We start from the raw sequence: 20835 nt of genomic DNA on the forward strand, positions 1-20835 counted from the left end.
GATAATACCTGAGCTTAAACGAAAGAGTTTGGAAATTGATAACACCCAGGAGAGTATTTAGACTTGAATTTAAGAAAGATGCCTTAATATACTTCGAGATAAGCCAATTACTTGCATAGATATAGTGTGATGGGTATTGGTATGCCGTGAGGATGATGATTAGAACATTGTAAGTACGGTAAATAAAAAGTAATACTTGGCCACTATCGTTTCTTGTTTGTTGGTACTGCTTAGTTCTGGAATATGATCCGTCATGTGAATACTAATTTCCTTGTTCCCTGATGAAAGCTTTAATTAAAGATGCACCATTAAAATCAGGATTTGAGAAAATTATATTTATGGGAAATACAATGATAATTAACTCTCCGGCAAGACTGGGTATAGTGTGATAGAATCTCCAACTTGGGGGTAAGATGGGGTAGCCTCTCTGGTGGGACCGCGTAAGATGAGGTATATGTTATGTTAAAGAGTTACAGAATTCCCAAAACAATACCATGACCTGATATCTGACATGTTTTTGGAAATATGAACGTATTCAATACATTAACCTTGTGAATGGTATGAATATTGTATATGAAACATATGATTGTATAGATATGTATATCTATAATGAAGTCCAAAGACTATAATGATTGACAATTTAGGATGAATAACGAGCATGTGTGTCAATGATAATTTTAGATTTCGTTACCATCAACCTTTTATAGACGTCTATAATTTAGATAGCAAACACTATTCCAATTGATCATCCGTGTCGCAACTCGTGCGACAAGATGAACGATAGGAATCATTTAAGTTGGGACGCCATCGAAAGTTTAAGAATTTCCAATACGTTACCTTAGAGCTTCAACGCTAGTAGGAAACCTGTAACTAACAGTTGTGCTACGCACAAAACGTATAACTAAAACTTACGCGAATGAGAGTAATTCTACTTTCATTAAGAACTCTTGAGAAGATAACCACGACTAGTGGTGTGCGTTAGGTGTGATATGATTTTATTAATATTTTAAGCCCATTTTACGCATTAGTCAAGTTTTAAATTTATAAAACACGATATTATACTAACACTAAACACACACTTGGGCAAGTGCACCCATCGTGAGCGTAGTATACTGTTGGTAAGATACCAAGGTCGTCCAAGGACACAAGTGCTTTTAATACCGTTTATCCTCAACGTCTAATCAATCTAAATTTTTGAGAAAAGTTTTGAAACATGAAAATAAAAACTAAAAATGCAAACATAAATAAAATAAAAACAGATACACAAGATAGAATCACTTGGATCCAACTCATCTTTAATGTATCCTTTGAAAATTTTCACACTTTTGGACTTTTTAAGAGATTATCTTAGTTATAGTAGTAGGCCCCCCTTTTGAAGGTGATGTTACCCTCAACCCAGTGGTTTGAGTCAGCAGGGATACAATCCCAAAGGGTCGGAATATTGAAAGACAATTAAGTAAGTATTTAATGCGAAAAGCGGTAGGTCCCTCTTTTGAAGGTGACGTTACCCTTGGCTAAGTGGTTTGAGTCAGCAAGGATACAATCCTAAGAAGCCAGTTTAAAGTATTAATGGTAGTTTACATATGAAGGCTTCAATCTATTCGCACCCCCGCCATCCAATACCAGTGGGTATTGAAGGAGGTCCTAGTAAGCTTGAACCAGGTCCTCGCAGGATCTATACACTGAACGAGACAAGAACTTTAGCAAACCATCCCCCTAACCCCCGACCAGGTAGTCAACGCGCTTTATATAGACCACGCGCTTTATATAGACCGTAAAGACATGAATGATGACATCATTTACTTTATATAGACAGTAAAGTAACCTCTAGACACCATGAGAAAATGATAAAGAAAATTCACCTTCAACATAAGAAACTAGTTATTAAATTCATTAATACAAACCCAAATAAAAAGCGCCAAAATAATAGAAATCAAAAGTAATACATAAAAGAATTGTCTTCACCAAGTGATGTAAGAGGCTTAACCAAACATGGCCTTTGATTGGCAAGAACCCTTACAATCAATCTTGGATCCCGAGACTACTACACACTCTAAAGATGGATGATGGATGATGGTGGTGGTGTTGGTGTTGTAGTGGTGGTGGAGTGGTGGCAAAGTGGGAGAGTAGTGGTTTGCCAAGGGATGCCTTTCAAGTGAACCAAGCATCCCTATTTATAGCTGTACAAAGATCTGTCCATGGCCCCGTGTCCGGTGGGCATGCCCCGTGGCCAGCATCTTCTCTTCCTTCATTAATTTCAATTGTCAGCAGAAGGCCCCACACGACCCCGTGTCTCCTGGGCACGTCCCCGTGGTCAACTCTTTGTTGTACTATCAAGATTCTGCGTATCTTTGCATTGACCACGCCTTGTGTTGAGCTGGGCACGACCCCGTGGCCAGTCTCTGTTTCCTTGTTTTTGCTTTGGGGATGTTGCCGAGGGGTTGGGCATGTCACATTTTATTCCTTCTTTTTGTATTTATGTTAGTTCTGGCTGCTTATTTGCTCCTTCTATTCTTTTAAGCTCGTTTGGTCCTGTAAATTCAAAAGGAAGAAAGAAACACGCTTTTTCTAACATTAGTACTACAAATGGTTAGTTTTATGCATCATTTGATGTAATTTATATGTTGCATTTTGCACACATCAAATATATCCACACTTGAATCTTTGCTTGCCCTCAAGCAAAACTTTTTAATATGTGGCTTACACACCCAAATAGAAGAAGTAGAGGAGAAGTTTTGGGCTTATCTTGAGTGTCAGGAATCCAAGATCTTTATTGAGTTTTATTTTTATTATATTTACAATCCTATTCGTCATGATTTATTTAGAACATTTTATAAGAAAAATTATTTATTTGGGCATAACATGCCTCTTTAAAATTCCATTTATATACAAGTTCACATACCTCACGGAAGATCACTTAACACTCGGCTGAAGATGTATTTTTGTGGAACACTCGAGACCGGCGTGGAACTTACATCTACCATATGCTTCCCAAGCGATCAAACCTCCTCCTTTTTAACTATAAACTTTTGTAAATATCAAGAGGACTTGGGGAAGGGTTAGGCTTGGGCTAAGGGTAGGTGGTTTTTGGTTAGTGGTTAGTAAGAATGGCGAAAAGCGTAAAAGGCGTCGGTCGTCGTAAAACTTTTTGTTTTTGTGACTTTTATTCAAACTAAGCATATTCAAACAAGATTTCTTTGAGGAACTTGTTTGTTTATTACAAGACTTTCATTTTTTTCATGTCACAAGATAACCGAGCTTTTTACTAAAACAAAAGGGGTTTGAAAAGAAAAAGGTTTTGGTGGGTAATGGGTGTTTGTGTTTCGAGTTTTGAAACAAAAAGGTTTAGGCTCAAATGGGTTGACTAGGGGGATTCTGGGTAGGTGATAAAAAATGAAAAATAATGGTTTTCAAAAGAAAATGGGTTAGTCCTAATGCCTCCATCATTTACTTACTTGGGTTCAAGTTGGTAAGGACCAGGAATGTATCGTCTTTGCAAGTTCTAGAGTTGTAAGAACGAAGCGGCTATTCACACAAGAAACAAAAATGAGCATTGAGTTTAAAGATGTATGCAAGTATGCTCAATAAAGGCTCAAAACTCACTTGTTGTGGGAATGGGTTTATAATGTGATCAAGTATATATAATCAAATTTTAAAAAGATTTGTCATGCCTTTTCATAATTTTATTATTTGGTTCTTTTTATCACGACGCTATCGGTTGTAAATTTGTAAATATATAACCTTTTTAGAACTTGTTATTCCCGAATTAAACCAAGACAAGTAAAAAAATTTGGGGTGATTAGCGGTTCCAATAGAGTTTTGTGTAAGGCTTGTTATTAGGACTTGCAAGATTCAAGGTTTTAGCATCCCCCCCCCCACACACACACTTCAATTACACATTGTCCTCAATGTGTCCCAAAAATAAGTTTTTTTTAGGTTGATTTGAATGTGTAAAAAGTGTTGAAAAACAAGTTTTTATGTTACTGGGCGTCTAGCCACGGCCCCGTGTGGTCCGGGCACGGCCCCGTGGTCAGATCGCCAGTATCAAAGTTTAACAGAAGGCTAGCCATGGGGCGTGTTTAGTGAGCATGGCCCGTGGCCAGTTACCTGAACCGGGACATTTTCTGCAGAGCCTGGGCACGGGGCGTGTTGGGCTGAGCACGGCCCCATGCTGCACATGCTGGAAAAGTTGACGGAAGGCTCTGTTTTCGTGCATGGGTTGTGGTTTTAACGTCCATTTTGGTAATTTCCATCTTTTCGAGTGTGATTTATTCCTGAAAAGTAAGACTAAACTAGAAAACATAAAAGTTAAACTAAATTAAAATGAAATTAAAACTAAGGATAGTTTCGCGGAATGCCTTCGTGGTGCGCCACGTTTATAAGGGTCCTTGGCTAGACCCAAAGTTAGTCATATGTTACCCAAGCGGGATGTCTCGCATCCCGTGTTGCACCGTCGGAGAGCGTCATCCAAGCTTGAGTCTATGACATCCATGTAGTTGACCGGGTCGTCCTCTACTCTTTTCCCAACCCCGAATTTCATCTCCTTGTCTCCAACCCTCAATGTTAACTTCCCGTCACTCATATCCACCATGGCACGAGCGGTGGCAAGGAATGGTCTTCCTAGAATGAGTGAAACTTCAGTGTTTTCCTCTATGTCGAGTATGACAAAGTCGGCCGGGAAGACAAAGTCTCCGACTTTTACCAATAGATTCTCGACGGCGACTTGTGGGTGTTTGATAGACCTGTCGGTGAGTTGTATGCTCATCTTTGTGGGGCTCGTCTTACCTAGTCCGAGTCGGTCAACCATTGATGCGGGCAAGAGATTGATGCTAGCCCCAAGGTCGGCTAGTGCATTTCGTACGGGTGATCCCCCAATGGAACAAGGGATAGTGAAACTTCCGGGGTCGATTTTCTTTTGTGGGAGTTTCTTGAGGAGTACAGCGGAGCATTCTTCACTTAGGTTGACCAATTGCAATGTTTCAATCTTTCTTTTGTGGGTGAGGAAGTCTCTCATGAATTTTGAGTACTTCGGCATTTGCGTGAGGACTTCTATAAACGGAAGATTGATGTGCAATTGTTTTAGCAAGTTTATGAATTTTGTGAATTACTCATCAGTCTTTTGGCGAAGTAACTGACCGGGGTAGGGTACCGAGGGGTTTTTGGTAGGTTCGGAATTTTGTGGGGGAGTTGTTTCTTTGTGGGTTGAGAGCGAGTTTGTGGTTTGGCTGGGTGGATTATTTGAGGGTAGTGGGGTTTCCTCGGGACCTACGGCCTGGTTTCTTAGTGTTATGAGGTGTATTTGCGCCTTTGGGTTGGTTTCGGTATTGCTAGGTAATGCGCCTTGTGGTCTCTCAGAGAAATTTTGGGCTAGTTGACTTAGTTGTTTTTTAACGTTTTGAATACTAGCTTGTTGATTTCTAAAGTTGGATTTCGTTTGTAGGAAACGGTCCGAGTACCTTTTGTCGGTTTTGGAGATAAGGCGTGTGATGAGATCTTTAAGCCTCTCCCGTCCCCCTTGTTGTTGTTGAGTGAAATTTTGTGACTCATTTCTTGGTTGTTGTTGAAAGTTTATTCGTTGATTTTATTTTTTGTTTGTTACTACTATTTCCAGGCTCCCTCCAACCAAGGTTAGGGTGGTTACGCCATCCTTGGTTGTAGGTACCCGTTGGGGGACCCGACGGCTTAGGTTGATTATCAATGTAGTTTACCATTTCTGTTTGATTTTCCATTTCTTTCATACAACTCCAATTTTCATGTGGCCCACCACACCCTTCACAAGCCATAACCGAGGCCGTTTTTGTCATTTTTAACTTTTTTTATTTTTGAGGATAGGGCCTCGATTTGGGCTTGTAAAGAGGTGCTCTCATCTACTTTATGGGCGCCTGGGGTAATAGATTTTGAGCCTCGGGGGGTGTGCCATTGAAAATTCTTTTGAGCAATTTCCTCAATTTGATTATAGATTTCATTTGGGCGACGATTACCTAGGAGTCCCCCGGAGCTTGAGTCAAGTGTTTGTCTCGTGTGTGGCAATAGTCCATTATAGAAAGTGGATACTTGTTGCCACATGGTGAGACCATGACGAGGGCATTTTCTTAATAGCTCCTTGAATCATTCCCAAGTTTCATATAAGGATTCCCCGTCCTATTGTGAATATGTATTGATTTTAGTCATTAATTTAGTGGTTTTAGAGGGCGGGAAATACTTATATAGAAATTTTTGGGCAAGTTCATTGCAAGTGTTTACCGAACCACTTGGGAGGGTGTTTAGCCAAGCCTTAGCTCGGTCTTTTAGTGAAAAAGGAACATTCGGAGGCGGATGGCGTCGTTTGATGCTTCGTTGATCCGGAAAGTGTCACATATTTCCAAAAAGTTGGTAATATGTAAATGGTGATCTTCATCAGCCACGCCATGGAAGGTTGCGGAATTTTGGAGCATTTGGATCAAATGCAGCCGAAGTTCGAAGTTGTTGGCATCAACATTCTGTGCATTGATGGTGGCTCCGAGATTACCGGCCGTGGGCCGTAGGTAATCCATTAGAGTACGCTGATCCGCCATTGGGAGTTGGTCCCCCGAAGCCTTTTCTTGATTTTTGGCTTTTACCCTTTTTCTTAGAAAGCGTTCGAGTTCGTCTAGAGGTTCTTTTATGTCTTTATTGGAACTGGAGCTCATGCACTGCGTAGAGAATTCAGGCCCTGCGATGGAGCTCATGCACTGCGTAGCTTCTTTTATGTCTTTATTGGAAGTCTTGAGTTCTTCTAATCGTTCCTTCATTGTAATCGTTGTAAAATCCGAGACTTGAATCATAAATAAACTTTGGATTTCTTTAAATTCGTTTTATACATACTTCATACTTGATCGTATGTTTGAATTCGTGAAACATTTGATACATATTCATAATTCTTGGAAACTTTGTGCTAAACTTGCAAATATGTGAAACATGCTAATCATACGTATTTTGAATGCATACGATACTTAAATACGACATTTATACGCTTAATCATACTTCATTATACTTGGTTTATGTTCATCATACTTGTTTTGCCCTTATACTACGCTTAAATGTCAAATTATACCTTTGAATCACCTTAAAATATCTAAAATAAACCTAAGGGACTAAACATGTCAACAATAAAAACTTGAGAACTCATCTGGAGGAGAGCTACGGGTCACGACCCGCCCCCCATACACCTTCGCGGGTCGCGAGCCAGTGTAATCTGAGAACAGATCAGTTTGCTCGCTGGTTGGTCGATTTTTGGTGGGTTTTTTATTGGTTTAAGGTGTGTTTCTTGCATTTATACCTCACCAACCCAACCCAACCCTAATCCATACTCTATATAAACCAAGCCTCCTCCAATCCTTTTACACTTTTTCAACACTCTCCATTCACTCTCAAACTCTCAAATTTGCAGCTGAATTCAGTGAACAAGACAGATGCATCACATCTTACAAAAGTGAGCATATCTCACTCATTTCTTAACTTCTTCACTTGATTCTTTTTCCCACTTGCTTGGAACAACCTTAGGAACATTTCCACAGGTTTTCCATGGAAAACCAAGGTCTGGAATGTCACCAAAAAGGCTCAAAAGTGGACTGAAGTTTCTGTTTTTGATTCATACTTTGTTAAACTTGATTGAACTTGAGTTATCTCATCTCAAACCTATGTCCTTATGCTTATAACCACATCTATGGTTAGTTAGGCTTAAAAACAAGGTTGAGACATGTAAAATCAAAGGTGTAAACCTCACAAACTTTCTGTTTTGTTTAAGGGTTTAACCCACAAGTGATGTTCAAGCCTAAAGCTTGATAATTGTGTAATTTAGGATTAGCTTGGGCTATCCTACTTGAGAATCCACACATTGCTTGATGTTTTTCCATAGATTAGTTGTCTTATTTCTTTTCTTATTGTATGTTCATGACCCTGCTTGAATGTTCATAACATCAAGTGTAGTGGTGAACACCTAGAGGTACCTAAATGGAAGACTTGTTCTTCCTACCTCCTACATGACTTCTATGACATAAAAGAGGTTCCTAAATGGAGTATTCATCCTACTACCTCATGCTTGAACTATTGGACTTATTTATCTATTACATAACCTATATAATACTTATATATACTATCCAAATATTCGAACCTTTGATGATGAATTTGTGTTCATTCGTCAAAGTACTAGATTACATCATCTAAGACCTAATAATTTGTTATGATTCTAATGGGTATTCTACCCATGAAAACATTCTAACCCTTGGGGTTTCATAGTGTCAAACAAGTATTATGTGTTAGAGATGATTTACTTTCTTATGTTTATGTTCATACGTTTTTATATTCCGAATCTTTACTCCACCGTTATGCTCCAATATTCATACGCCTTGTTTCTTCGTGTAGAAGGACTTGGTGTTCCAACCTCCCACAACAACAACTCTCTCGCGGATTTATCAAGTGGAAGCTTGCAAAACCGTGAGTACACTTGACCCATTTATCTTTAAAAACACTTTGGGTTGTAACATGTTATTATACAAACTTCACATTCACACACTTAAAACATGCTTTATGATCTCAATCTGTTATACATGCTACTTGTTTACTTAGGTTCATGCTAGATTATACATGCTTTACGTCATTAACTTTGATAAGCCCTCAACTTAACATATATAGCGCTATAGGAGTAGCACATCACCCGTCGGGGTCTTGTTAAGTCTTTTTTTCTAAAACGGTCTCGTTACTTTTGTGGCGAGGGATGCTAAATACTAGTGGACACTTGAGTTTGACATATTGTGATGCATGCTAGTTACCTTGTTTACAAATTTCCATGTGGATTCAAGAAAATTCTTTTATACTTATGCTATATTTATTCAAACCTTGTGTACTCGCCTTTGCTTTTGCATTGAACTTTATTTTAAGCATGTTATAGGTTGAGGATGATGATGCTATAAAACGAAGTAGCGATGATGCCTAGATACACATTTAGATGTCTTAGGTTTAAAATGTTGTATCAATTTTGTTTTGTTATGTTATGAACATGTTGTTAATTGAAATTTCTATGTAATGTTGACAATTTGATTTTATGAAATGAAAATGGGCTGAATTAAATATTGTCACCAATAGTGTTATGAAGTCCCTTGCAATCTATTCCGTCCCACTCCGATGATTCCGCGATTGGTTGGGGTGTGACAGGGACGGCCCCGTGTCTAACCGGGCACGGCCCGTGCTGAAGTCAGTAGAAACTGAAAAACTAAGAAAAATCCTAAAAAATAGAAAAATAAATAAAAATAATTAGGTCGTTGATTTTTAACTTTCTTAAAATCCTTGTGTCCCGGCAGCGGCGCCAAAAACTTGGTGTGCGTTAGGTGTGATATGATTTTTTTAATATTTTAAGCCCATTTTACGCATTAGTCAAGTTTTAAATTTATAAAACACGATATTATACTAACACTAAACACACACTCTGGCAAGTGCACCCATCGTGAGTGTAATATAGTGTTGGTAAGATACCGAGGTCGTCCAAGGACACAAGAGCTTTTAATACCGGTTTATCCTCAACGTCTAATCAATCTAAATTTTTGAGAAAAGTTTTGAAACATGAAAATAAAAACTAAAAATGCAAAGATAAATAAAATAAAAACAGATAGACAAGATAGAATCACTTGGATCCAACTCGTCTTTAATGTATCCTTTGATGATTTTTGCACTTTCGGACTTTTTAAGAGATTATCTTAGTTATAGTAGTAGGCCCCTCTTTTGAAGGTGACGTTACCCTCAACCCAGTGGTTTGAGTCAGCAGGGATACAATCCCAAAGGGTTGGAATATTGAATGACAATTAAGTAAGTTATTAATGCGAAAAGTGGTAGGCCCCTCTTTTGAAGGTGAAGTTAATGTCGGCTAAGTGGTTTGAGTGAGCAAGGATACAATCACAAGAAGCCGGTTTAAAGTATTAATAGTAGTTTACATATGAGGGGTTCAAGCTATTCGCACCCCCGCCATCCAATACCAGTGGGTATGCAAGGAGGTCCTAGTAAGCTTGAACCAGGTCCTCGCAGGATCTATACACTGAACGAGACAAACCCAAATAAGAAGTGCCGAAATATTAGAAATCAAAAGTAATACATAAAAGACTTGTCTTCACCAAGTGATATAAAAGGCTTAACTAAAAATGGCCTTTGATTGGCAAGAACCCTTACAATCAATCTTGGATCCCGAGACTACTACACACTCTAAAGATAGATGATGGATGATGGTGGTGGGTGTTGGTGTTGTAGTGGTGGCAATGTGTGAGAGTAATGGTTTGCCAAGGGATGCCTTTCAAGTGAACCAAGCACCCCTATGATGGTGGTGTCTCCTGGGCACGACCCCGTGGTCAACTCTTTGATGTACTATCAAAATTTTAGCGTATCTTTGCGTTGACCACGCCCCGTGTTGAGCTAGGCACGCCCCCGTGGTGGGCATAGAAGTTTCTATCAGTTTGTCTTGTTGTGCAGGCTCCTGACCACACCCCATGCCCAGCTAGGCACGACCCTATGGTCAATCTCTGTTTCCTTGTTTTTGCTTTGGGGATGCTGCCGAAGGGTTGGGCATGTCACGTTTTATCCCTTCTTTTTGTATTTATGTTGGTTTTGGCTGCTTATTTGCCCCTTTTGTCCTTTTAAGCTCGTTTAGTCCTGTAAATTCAAAAGAAAGAAAGAAACTATAACACCCTAAAAACGGGTTCGGTAATCGAACCACGTTAATATTGACGACAGGTAAAATACCGTTAGCGGTGAAAATTTACCCGGTAAATATTAGTATTTAAATAATTAAACCTAATATTAAATAAAAAGAGAATAAAAGTTTTGAGAAAAACAAATCTTACGATAGGCCGACTTAGCGGGACTTAAATAAGACGGGTTATAACTCCCGGACCCAATAAGTTAACTAGGAATAATAATAACCCAGTTAGTCGAGAGTCTTGTTAAAACACTCAAAATATGAACTAAGGAAAGTGGAGGGACTAAACGCGTTAATTCTGAAACTTGATTTAATAAAAAGAAAGTAAAATAAACCAAACACACACAGGAGTGTGTGTATCTGGTCGACAGAAACACAGGGCGACCATGAGAAACCCCCCCACAACCCTAGTTCTTGCTAAATCTCTCAAATTGAAGGACCAAATCAGCCTAAATCAAAATCCGAGCACGAATTAATGATCTCCACTGAAAAAGGAGTCACAAGGTATGTAAATTTCATGAGAAATCTCTAGTTGAATTTCTGAGTAAACCTAGAGAATTCAAAAATTGTTGATGCATTCTTGTTATATGGATGAAATAGGAACATTGTAGTGTTTAGGAGTAAACCCTAGACAAATACATGTTGAAATTATGCTTAATTCTAGTAAAATCCATAAACACCATTGAAGGTGATAAGTGGGTTTTGTAGAAACATGTTAAACACTAGGATTTTGATAGTTATTCTAGTGTAATTTGAGTTCCATGAAGTAAATTCAGATTTGTTGATGCTAAATTCGTGTATGTGATGTTTTTAGGGTTTTGATTGCTAAAATTAAGTGTTATAATGTAATAAACAGGTTTTAATTGAAAGCTGAATTCAAACAGCTTCTGATCAGAATTTACAGCCGACTTGTATTGGCTGTAACGTGGACAAAACTTGACAAAAACATGTGTTTCTTGAGCCTAAAATGTAATTCCAGGAAATATCTTTAAAACCCCACTGGAATTGCATTTTTTCGATGAAAATTGAGCGTTTTATGAATTTTTCCGTATCGAAGGTTCAAGTTATGTTTTTGTAACACCTCGAAAATTCATGTCCAATATTGTATCGACACGTGTCATGGACTTAAAACGTGTAAAGGAATGAATTAGAGGGACTAAAGTTGACAAACAGGGAATCTATGTGTGTAAAAGGATTCAAAATGTCAACGATGAAAAAATATATCTTTCAATAACCCTACAAGATGTTTATACCTTCAAACGAATAAATCATGGATCATACGAAGCTAATTGTGAAAGAAAGTGAGGAATTACAAACTACAGGGGCTAAATGTGTCAACATGTTTAAAATATACCTCTGAGTGATCTTTTAGTGGACCCAAAGCTTTGTAATGATAAATTATACTCACAAGAATGTGTGATAAAAATTTCACGAGGTTTCGATAAAATATGAGAAAGTTATGACAATATTCGTATACGAAGGGTTAAAAACGTCAACGTTGAAATTTAAAACTTTTCGATGAACGTATGAATTACCGGGGACCTAACAAGTTAGTTTATAACTTGGAGTCCTTAAAAGTCAAGTTTGGGGGTTTATAGTGCAAGAAATGAGCCAAAAATCAAGTTTGGAAGGACCCGGGACCAAATATGCAATATTTGAAAACTTGTAACCTGAAACCAGATGTCACGCAGGGCGCGTAAGCCCAGGCAGGACCCTTACACGGGCCGCCTGGGACTGCCAGATACAGGAAATGTTGACAGCTGCCTGTTACAGCCGGTTTAACCGACTTAAATGCCTGGTTTTCAATACTTGGAGCTTGTTTGATGGTTTTAAAGAGTATAGGGACACTTGGAATGATCCCATAACATTCCTAGACTTGTTTGGCATGATCTTAATGATCCAAGAAACCTATATAAAGCCATGAACTTTGGGTTTTCATTTGCTCATTCACTTGTAACCATCACAACTCACTTCTTGGAGGTTCCTAGAGCTCAAGCATCTTTCCTAATGATCATTAGTTGTGCTTAGGACTATTGTAAGTATGCTTAACCTCCTTTAATTCAGTTTTGCTTAGTTTATTAGCGTTTAGTCAAACCGTCGTAATTAAGGTTTGACTTCGTCATTAATCTTAATTGCTCCAGTCAAATTTCATTATGAAAGTACCTATGAGTTGGTAATTATGTGGGCATTAAACCTCTAAAAGGTCACCCTCTGATTCCCACTCTAATTAGGTCAATTGTCGAGTCAAACTTGATTATAAAAAGTCAACAGAAAGCTAATTTTCAAATAAATGCATAATTAGCAATGTAGAAGCTATGCAACCTGTTTTGACATTAATATAACTTGGTAATTAATGTAAGAACATGTCTAAACATGTTCAACTCGACAATTTTTAGTTTAAGCTTGGTTCGGGACCGAAAGTCGCATAGTTTGACTTATGCTTTGACTTTCAGTTCTGACCCGTTTGAGCATGATTTAGGAATGCCTTAGAGCTCTAATAGGACCAAGTTACCTATAAGTATAACCCTCTGAGATTATACAACTTGGTTCATTAGTTATCCGATTCATATGCATGATTCCGTTAAATGCTTCAATGTTGACTATTATGCCCTTATGACCTTAAAACATGAATTTTGAAAATATAAAAGAGTGAAAACTTTAGGTACTGATTTATAAACTTGTCCCTAAAATTTGACATCAGTTTGAGGTCTAGATTAGGAGTTATGCTCATTAGCGTAAATAAGAAGCTTTTTAGTAATTAAACCGGATAATTAGCATATAGCATATCTAAACCTAATTTTTTATACCAAACTTATTACCCACTGATGTAATATAATATTTCGGGATTTTTAGAGATTTTTATTTATTTTTAGGCTGAGCATAACTTAGAGTTCTAAGCTTGATTCGGTAATTGCCGGTTTTGCCCTTTTGGGCTATAAAATAAGTTTTACAAATCCTTTTGACCCCAAACCTTTTTCTACTAATCTAATATGATAAATAAAGTATTTTGAGCCTTCTGGAATATTAAAAATATCAGCTTTTCTTTAAAAAAGCCCGGAAATGGCTCCAAATTGCCTTTTTAAGCGTTTTTAACGCATAGTATATTAAAACCATTTTATAAATATAAGGTTTGATGCTTACTGATATTTTTAGTAAATATTTACATTCTAACAGTAAGCAAAGGCATTAAGCTCAGATTTCCGATTTTGACCTTTTAGGCTTATGTGAAATTACCAAAATGCCCTTAAGATGCATAGTTTGGTCATAAAGGATAGATTTCACATATAAGTTATACCTTACTGATATAACTTAGTAAATTGAGTATTTTTACTGAATACATCAGATCTGAAACTCAGAAACATGTTTAAACCCTTTTATAACCTTTTAAATGACCAAAATACCCTTACGAGGCGTAATTCGAGTTTAAAATCATTTGGGGCATAATAAAAGATATCCTACTGATATCGCAACATATTTAAGGCATATTAACTTGTGGAACATGTTCATGACTCTTATGGTTACCCGTTACGCATGTTTCGCGTTCGGATCGGCCTATGTGACTAGTTTGCATATATTAGCCGAAACGGGTCGAACAATATCTTTTTGTCTCAAAATCCAGAATGTGATTAAGTTACCCATGTTAAACAAGCATACAAGCTTGTCAGGTCAAAAACACATTCTAAACCGGTCTTTGCTTTATCATGCGTTTGAACCGTGTATTCCTTTTGAAAACTGACCGATCTAAGTCTGAGCTTAATTAAAGACCCGTTAGGATTCTAATAGGTTATTAAAAACCTTTGTTCCAGATTAGGATCCCAGTAAAAGCTACGTGCACTTGCTGTATTTGAATTATACTTTGCTCAGGTAAATATCCTTAACTTATTTTCCCTATACGGGTTTGGGATACGGTACTATAAAAGTACCGCTTGGTCGGGTGTATGTAGTCATTTAAATCGTATTGTGATTGATGAATTTACATAACCTGTTTGATATGTATTATTTGGTGTATGGCCCTTGGGGGTTAAATGACCATGTCCCGGATATCCTTGGCATCATTCATGAAATGGCCACGACCTAAGCACGGGGTGTAGGCGTACACCTGACAGTTGCATTATGTAAAAACTGGTATCCCACTATAAGGAATCGACCTTGTGGGCATTATACCTATGGCGTGTCAGTTAACTTAAGTCTGGCCCTACAAACCGGCCCTAAGGAACGACAAATGAGTAAAACTGTATACAAGATTATTTTGAATAATTGTCCCACATTATAAAATATTTTTGCCGAAGTGCATTTAAATCAATTTTCAAACTCCTTTCAAAATGAGTCAGTTAAGTTGTATTTACCAGTGCAAACTGACGTATTTTCCCAAAAGGCTAAGTGCAGGTGCTAGACGAAATAGGCTGGCTACTCCAGGCATCATTACTCAAGCCTCGCAAGCTTTAGATGTCAAAGTCTGTTGAACAGTTTCCTTTTTATTTTGATCTGCCTGTGGATTTGTTTCGACTGTGTTGTGATACTTAAACATTACATTTTATTCAGTTGAAATGAATCTATATCTTTTGTTTCCGCTGTGCATTTATATGTTGTGTTGTTTGACTATGATGATATCAATTACGTCACGATACTCCCCACCGGGCCCACCGGTGACACGTGGAAATTAGGGGTGTGACAGTTTTCTGGCAGAATTTGCAGCCCATTAAGAATGTCATAACTCAATTTAGGAATTTAGTTATGATCTCAAATTTTTACTGTAGATAGCGTTAAGTGATTACAAAAATCTCCAATTGGAATTTCGTCAATCGGATAAACGAGAAATTTTAAATGAATTTTTTCGTAAGCTGCAGTCAGAAGTGACGAATCTGATTGCAGCTTAGTAAATGAATTTTTACGAATTTTGGTAAAAAGTTAGATCTTGAAATTCTAACACAAGGCCTAACCCCCGAGATATACGTCACATAAAAAAATCATAATTTTTGAAGACTTGTAAACAGGTTATACAGGTCACCAAAAACAGCCTATTTTCAGTTATAATAGATGGGTTTGCCTAAGTGAGTTAATGAACGCAAATTTGCATTTTGTATGATTAAGGGTAAATGACTTTTATAAGTCATATCAACCAATGATGAAGTCGAATACTAGATTCGACATAGAATTCGTAAGATGGAATAGTCGTATGTGACACTGACTAATCTAACCGTCTTACGAATTATGATTATAGTTTGACGCTTGACAAGCTAGGTCGAGGCTTGGAAAGGAAGCGGGTCAAACGAATCAAGTGTGAAGGAAAAGCGTGTTTCGGTTGCAAGGTAAGTAAGCTTACGCCCCTTTATATCATTTACGAAATACTTATTTGCAAGTATTGTATATGAACTTTATTAAGTAATTGAAATATGATGTTCCGGCACGAAATAATACGAGTCGGAACAAGGGAGAAATGGTAAGAAACCATGAAATATGGTAAAAAAGAGTAAAAGGGTATACTATTCATGTGGTGATGAATAAATAAGAAATTTTGAAACATTACGTTATGGGGTTTAAGTAAAAAAAATGGTAAAAAGGTAATCCAGACATGAGCGGACGGATGGGAAAAGAGATTCAAATAGATATCATATGGCGAAAGTCATAACGGGTCAAACAAGACAAGAAACAGTTTTTAAGTAAAAAGAGTTCAAGGAGGAAACCGGAATGGGTAAAAAGGGCGAGATGGTAACTAGATATCCTCTCATAAAAACAATTGGTCATTTCGACTTAACGGGTCAAATGGTGTGTTATTACCATTTGACAACAATAACTGATGACCGTTTGTTGAGTTTTGCTATCACAGGAATTAATTTATGGCTTGCGTTGCTTTAAACTAGCAAGTTTAAAAGCAAAAGGTATTTAAACGGGTTAATTCTATAACCCGAGCCAGGTACGCTTAACTGAATTTATAGTTAAAAGTGTAATTTTTGGTCAAATAGATAGTGACGGTCCCTCGCTGTAAAATGAAGGACATAAATTTAACCAAAAAGCCCTTGAGGGGTAAGTCGGGCAAACGACCCTTAGAGGTTGTTTACGAACTTGTATTATGATTATGTAGTCCTTGGATATGTATAAAGTTTATAGGTAATGACATTCGTGGGTCGAATGCCTAAAAACGGATTTATGCGCATAACTTGCATACTAATAGCATAATTTATAAGAATTATAAACCCGAGCTAGAGATCTTGAGTTAAGTACATTGATGTATGTATTTGGTTGTTTAAGAAACAAGTTGGTTGTTTTAAATACAAACGGGTCAAAATGTTGATTTCGAATAATAAGTCGAATGCTTAAAAATTTGGAATTTTATTAGTTTGAATGTTGAATTATAACTCCATATGATGGAGAATCGAATTACGGTCGCGTGGGAAAAAAAAGAATCACGCGAAACGGACATGTAGAACTAATGTTATGAAATTTTAAAGTTAGAATTTGGTTAAAACTCGGAGTTGGGCATTTGCAGCTGAAACAAACAAACCTGCTGTTGAAAATAGGCCGTCGCGCTACGCGACGGCGAATTAATAAACTGGTCGCGCGACGCGACACTTGTCGCGGGTCGCGAAAGCCGAGACGAAAACGGTCGCGGGGCGCGACCGATCTATATTTCATAAATTTTCTTTTATTTCCATTGTTGGGCCGTAGGACTTGATTATACGTATTTAAAAGTTGTCAAAACTAACAGTTTATGTGGTTTTGGCATTAGGTGAATGCTCACAAGATATCCGGATGAAGATCAAGCGTCTTTCAAGAACCGAACGCACCGAACAAGCTTCCGCATTGATTTATTTTGTTTAAATTAATATGTAAATAATAAGAATTGTATTTGAATGTTTAAACTAGTTAGAATGATAACTCAAATATTTTGATCATGTATGATTGTAAACCCAACAAAGTTTTTGTAAGCTCGCATTTTTGTAATAAATGCGAGCTAAATATTATAAATTCTGTTATTTTAAGACGGGTCTTACAAGTTGGTAATCAAAGCTCAAGGTTAAAAGAATAAAGTGTTCGGTTCGAGGCTTGATCGCAAATCCGGTAAGTGTCACACCCCGACCACGAAGAACACACAAATCGTGGCGGAAACATCGGGGAGTGTTGTAACAGAATCAATTGTTCAAATCGATGGTAAATGGAGTTTCGTTTTATTAATCAAACATGAAAGTTTACATTGCTTTAAACAAGAACCAAAGAATACATAACATAATTTAACTAGTTCTTGTCTCGTTTTAAGTCACTAAGGCACAGGTCCGCCTAAGTATGTCTTGATAAGTCCTATGCATCATCTCCTGAAAACACATGTGAAAATAGGTACGTCAGCATAAAAATGCCTGTGAGATACATTGGTTTTGTGAAAACGGGATTCATGACTTATGTTTGAGAAAATGTTTAGTCATGAACTTTGTAATTTGCTTTGTCTTGTAAATCATTTGAAAAACGATAAGATCAAATGATATGTATAAATAAGAGAACACTGTATGGTTAAACGGATAACCATGTAAAATGAGTTTGTAAAACAATGTCTCATGAAAAGTGTGTTATTTGTATAAAACGTCATATGTCTCAAATTGAAATGATTCGAATAACGCTACGATATGCAATACCATACAAACACTTATATATAGGAAGTACCAGCGACGTATCCACCATGCTTGTATCATATTACACACGCCTCGTTACTTAATCACTTACTCAAACCAAACCATCAAGATGAAATGTTTAACAACGGTAGAAATGTTTATGTATAGTCAAATGTCTATTGTCAAATGTAAATCATGTCAGCGGATACAACAGTTCACACGGTTCAATGGTTACGAACGGTTCATATAATCAAACGGGTTTAGACGGTTCACATAGTCAAATGGTCACAACGGTTCAAAATGTAGCATAATGTGTTCATATGCTGGATGAGCATATGCAACAGAAATGCAATGTAAAACAATGTACTAAGTATGCACACAATGGGCATACATAGCATGTAATGTAAAACAATGTACTAAGTACGCACACAATGGGCATACATAGCATGTAATGTAAGACGATGTACTAAGTACGCACACAATGGGCATACATAGCATGAAATGTAATGTCACACCCCCAAAATCCACCTGCGGAGTATCACCGCTTGGGAGCGTGACTGACCAGGATCAAGCCACCAATCATATTGAACATGTAGATGGATAGTAATCATTATCAATCAATACGAAAGGTGTTTATCAAAACCAATGTAAGTAAGTATAGCGGAAGCATTAATGTAAAACCCAACATAAGTATTAATGTTTGAAACGTCATAAGTGTTTAATAAGTAATCACAATCCAATTGCCCACAACGACCTGCTCCTCCTTGTGCAAGCTCCATGAGTACCTAAGGTCCTGCAAGGCATGCAGCAAACAATCAACAACTAGTTGAGCGAGTTCACAGTAAGTAAGTTCAGTAATAGTAATGGTATAGTAAGCATTGCATTCGTTCATTTAATCATGTATCGTATTAGTTCGTATCACAGCCCTCTAGGCATGTATGCGAAGATTAGGGAAAGTTCTCAAGTATTCTAGACTATGTATATTTGTATCGCTGGCCACCCTGGCATGTGTGCGAAGTTTAGTATGTATAGTTCGCAGCCTTCCTGAGGCATGTGTGCGAAGATTAGTCATAATATCGCAGCCAACCCCTGGTGTGTGTGCGAAGATCAGTTCAAGTAGGTATACTAGTCTAGCCGTATCTTATCATTTACCGTCCTCACCCTGAGGACCATATCATTAGGTTCCATTAACTATGTACGCACGAAATAAACATCCAATCCCATTCCCACCCTGGGAACCCCATGCCTTGGCTGTGTGAACTCACCTTGGGTTGCTCGGCAGATACACAATAAAAGGGTTCTTGAACTAAGGGTGTTCAACCACGTCCTAACAGGGTTACCACACAAGTCAGGTTTTTACTTCAAGTAATGCACGTATAAATCATACAAGTTGACACGTTACTAACACGTATTGATCATGGCAACATCTTAGCAGTCAAGTAATATATCAAGAAGCCCAATAATATCTGGCCCAACATGTTGTGCGATCCACAACATGTTGTGCGATCCAATACCCCGGCCCAAACACATAAACAATCCATTAACATACTCGGCCCAAATTAAATAGTACATGCGTGCCTTGTGCGATCCGGTTTGTGTTGTGCGATCGGACGAGCCCAACCCAACAATTAACATACGGCCCAACAGTTAAGAAGTTCATATAAAAATCTCGGCCCAAGCAAACAAAACAGTCAGCTTGTGCGATCAGGGTCCTTTGTGCGATCCAGACAATCTTGTGCGACCCGGTTAGCCTTGTGCGGCTGAGTTGGGTTGTGCGAGTGATCCATTGGGCTTGAGGCCCGACAGTAATCAAGAAGTATTATTTGTGCGACTGAGGACACCTTGTGCGATTGGATCGTTGTGCGATTGGACTTCTTGGACGGCCAAGAAGTCTTGTGCGATGGTTTAAACTTTCCGGAAATCATGCTAAATCGGTTACAAGTTTCCAACTAATCATACAACACATAATAGATCAAACAGTGAAATCAAACATCTAATCCATACTAACCCTAGTCAATTCATGAACAAAAATCTTAACAACTCATATGAACATGTATCATATCAACATACAATCCTGATCATCTAGCAACACTACGATTATTAACTTTAGCAAACATAATCACATCACAGCCGACATGCATTCGGTTTAAGTCATCATCATCATCATACGATTACCAACCTATTCATATGAACATTAAATCAATCATACACATGTGGCCGATTAACAAGAACACTATTAACTAGTATCATAAGCAACCATGTTAACAAGACTCCTCGGTTATCAAGCAAAATCGCTAATATCATCAACATACAATCAATAACATTAATCACTAACCGGATTGAGAGGAGAAAGGGGGAATCGGCCAAGTCAAGAGCTTCGAGAGGGAAGGAAGAGAAGCTAGGGTTTTGTGTGTGTAAGGTAAATTGTAACAAATGAAATCACAAGCCCCATAGGTGGGTGTTTACACGTTTGGAACACGTTTGGAAGGAGTGAGCCGGCCCATCACGGGCTGCCCTTTTGGTCCGTGCACACAA

General features: G+C 37.8%; 2 protein-coding genes and 1 non-coding gene across 3 annotated transcripts in view; 2 read left to right on the forward strand and 1 right to left on the reverse strand.

Moving 5' to 3' along the window:
• Positions 1-4408: 4408 nt before the first annotated feature.
• On the reverse strand, positions 4409-5035 carry LOC110900490. The gene has a single exon (XM_022147378.1). It carries the CDS (start codon positions 5033-5035, stop codon positions 4409-4411), a length of 627 nt encoding a protein of 208 aa, XP_022003070.1.
• Positions 5036-6070: 1035 nt separating this feature from the next.
• LOC118486236 lies at positions 6071-6177 on the forward strand. The gene has a single exon (XR_004878088.1). It is a non-coding gene; the product is annotated as a small nucleolar RNA R71 (small nucleolar RNA).
• A 2105-nt stretch (positions 6178-8282) lies between these two features.
• Positions 8283-20835, forward strand: part of LOC110900491 (zinc finger MYM-type protein 1-like) — a 31371-nt gene continuing 18818 nt past the window's right edge. The window contains exon 1 of the mRNA XM_022147379.1: positions 8283-8454. Coding sequence (XP_022003071.1) covers positions 8283-8454 — 172 coding nt within the window. The remainder of the gene's footprint in view (positions 8455-20835) is intronic.

This window comes from Helianthus annuus, chromosome 13, assembly GCF_002127325.2.
Source record: "Helianthus annuus cultivar XRQ/B chromosome 13, HanXRQr2.0-SUNRISE, whole genome shotgun sequence".
Classification (NCBI taxonomy): domain Eukaryota; kingdom Viridiplantae; phylum Streptophyta; class Magnoliopsida; order Asterales; family Asteraceae; genus Helianthus; species Helianthus annuus.

Excerpts from the sequence above, each read along its gene's own strand:
- LOC110900490 (XM_022147378.1), bottom strand. The coding sequence starts at position 5,035 with ATGCCGAAGTACTCAAAATTCATGAGAGACTTCCTCACCCACAAAAGA.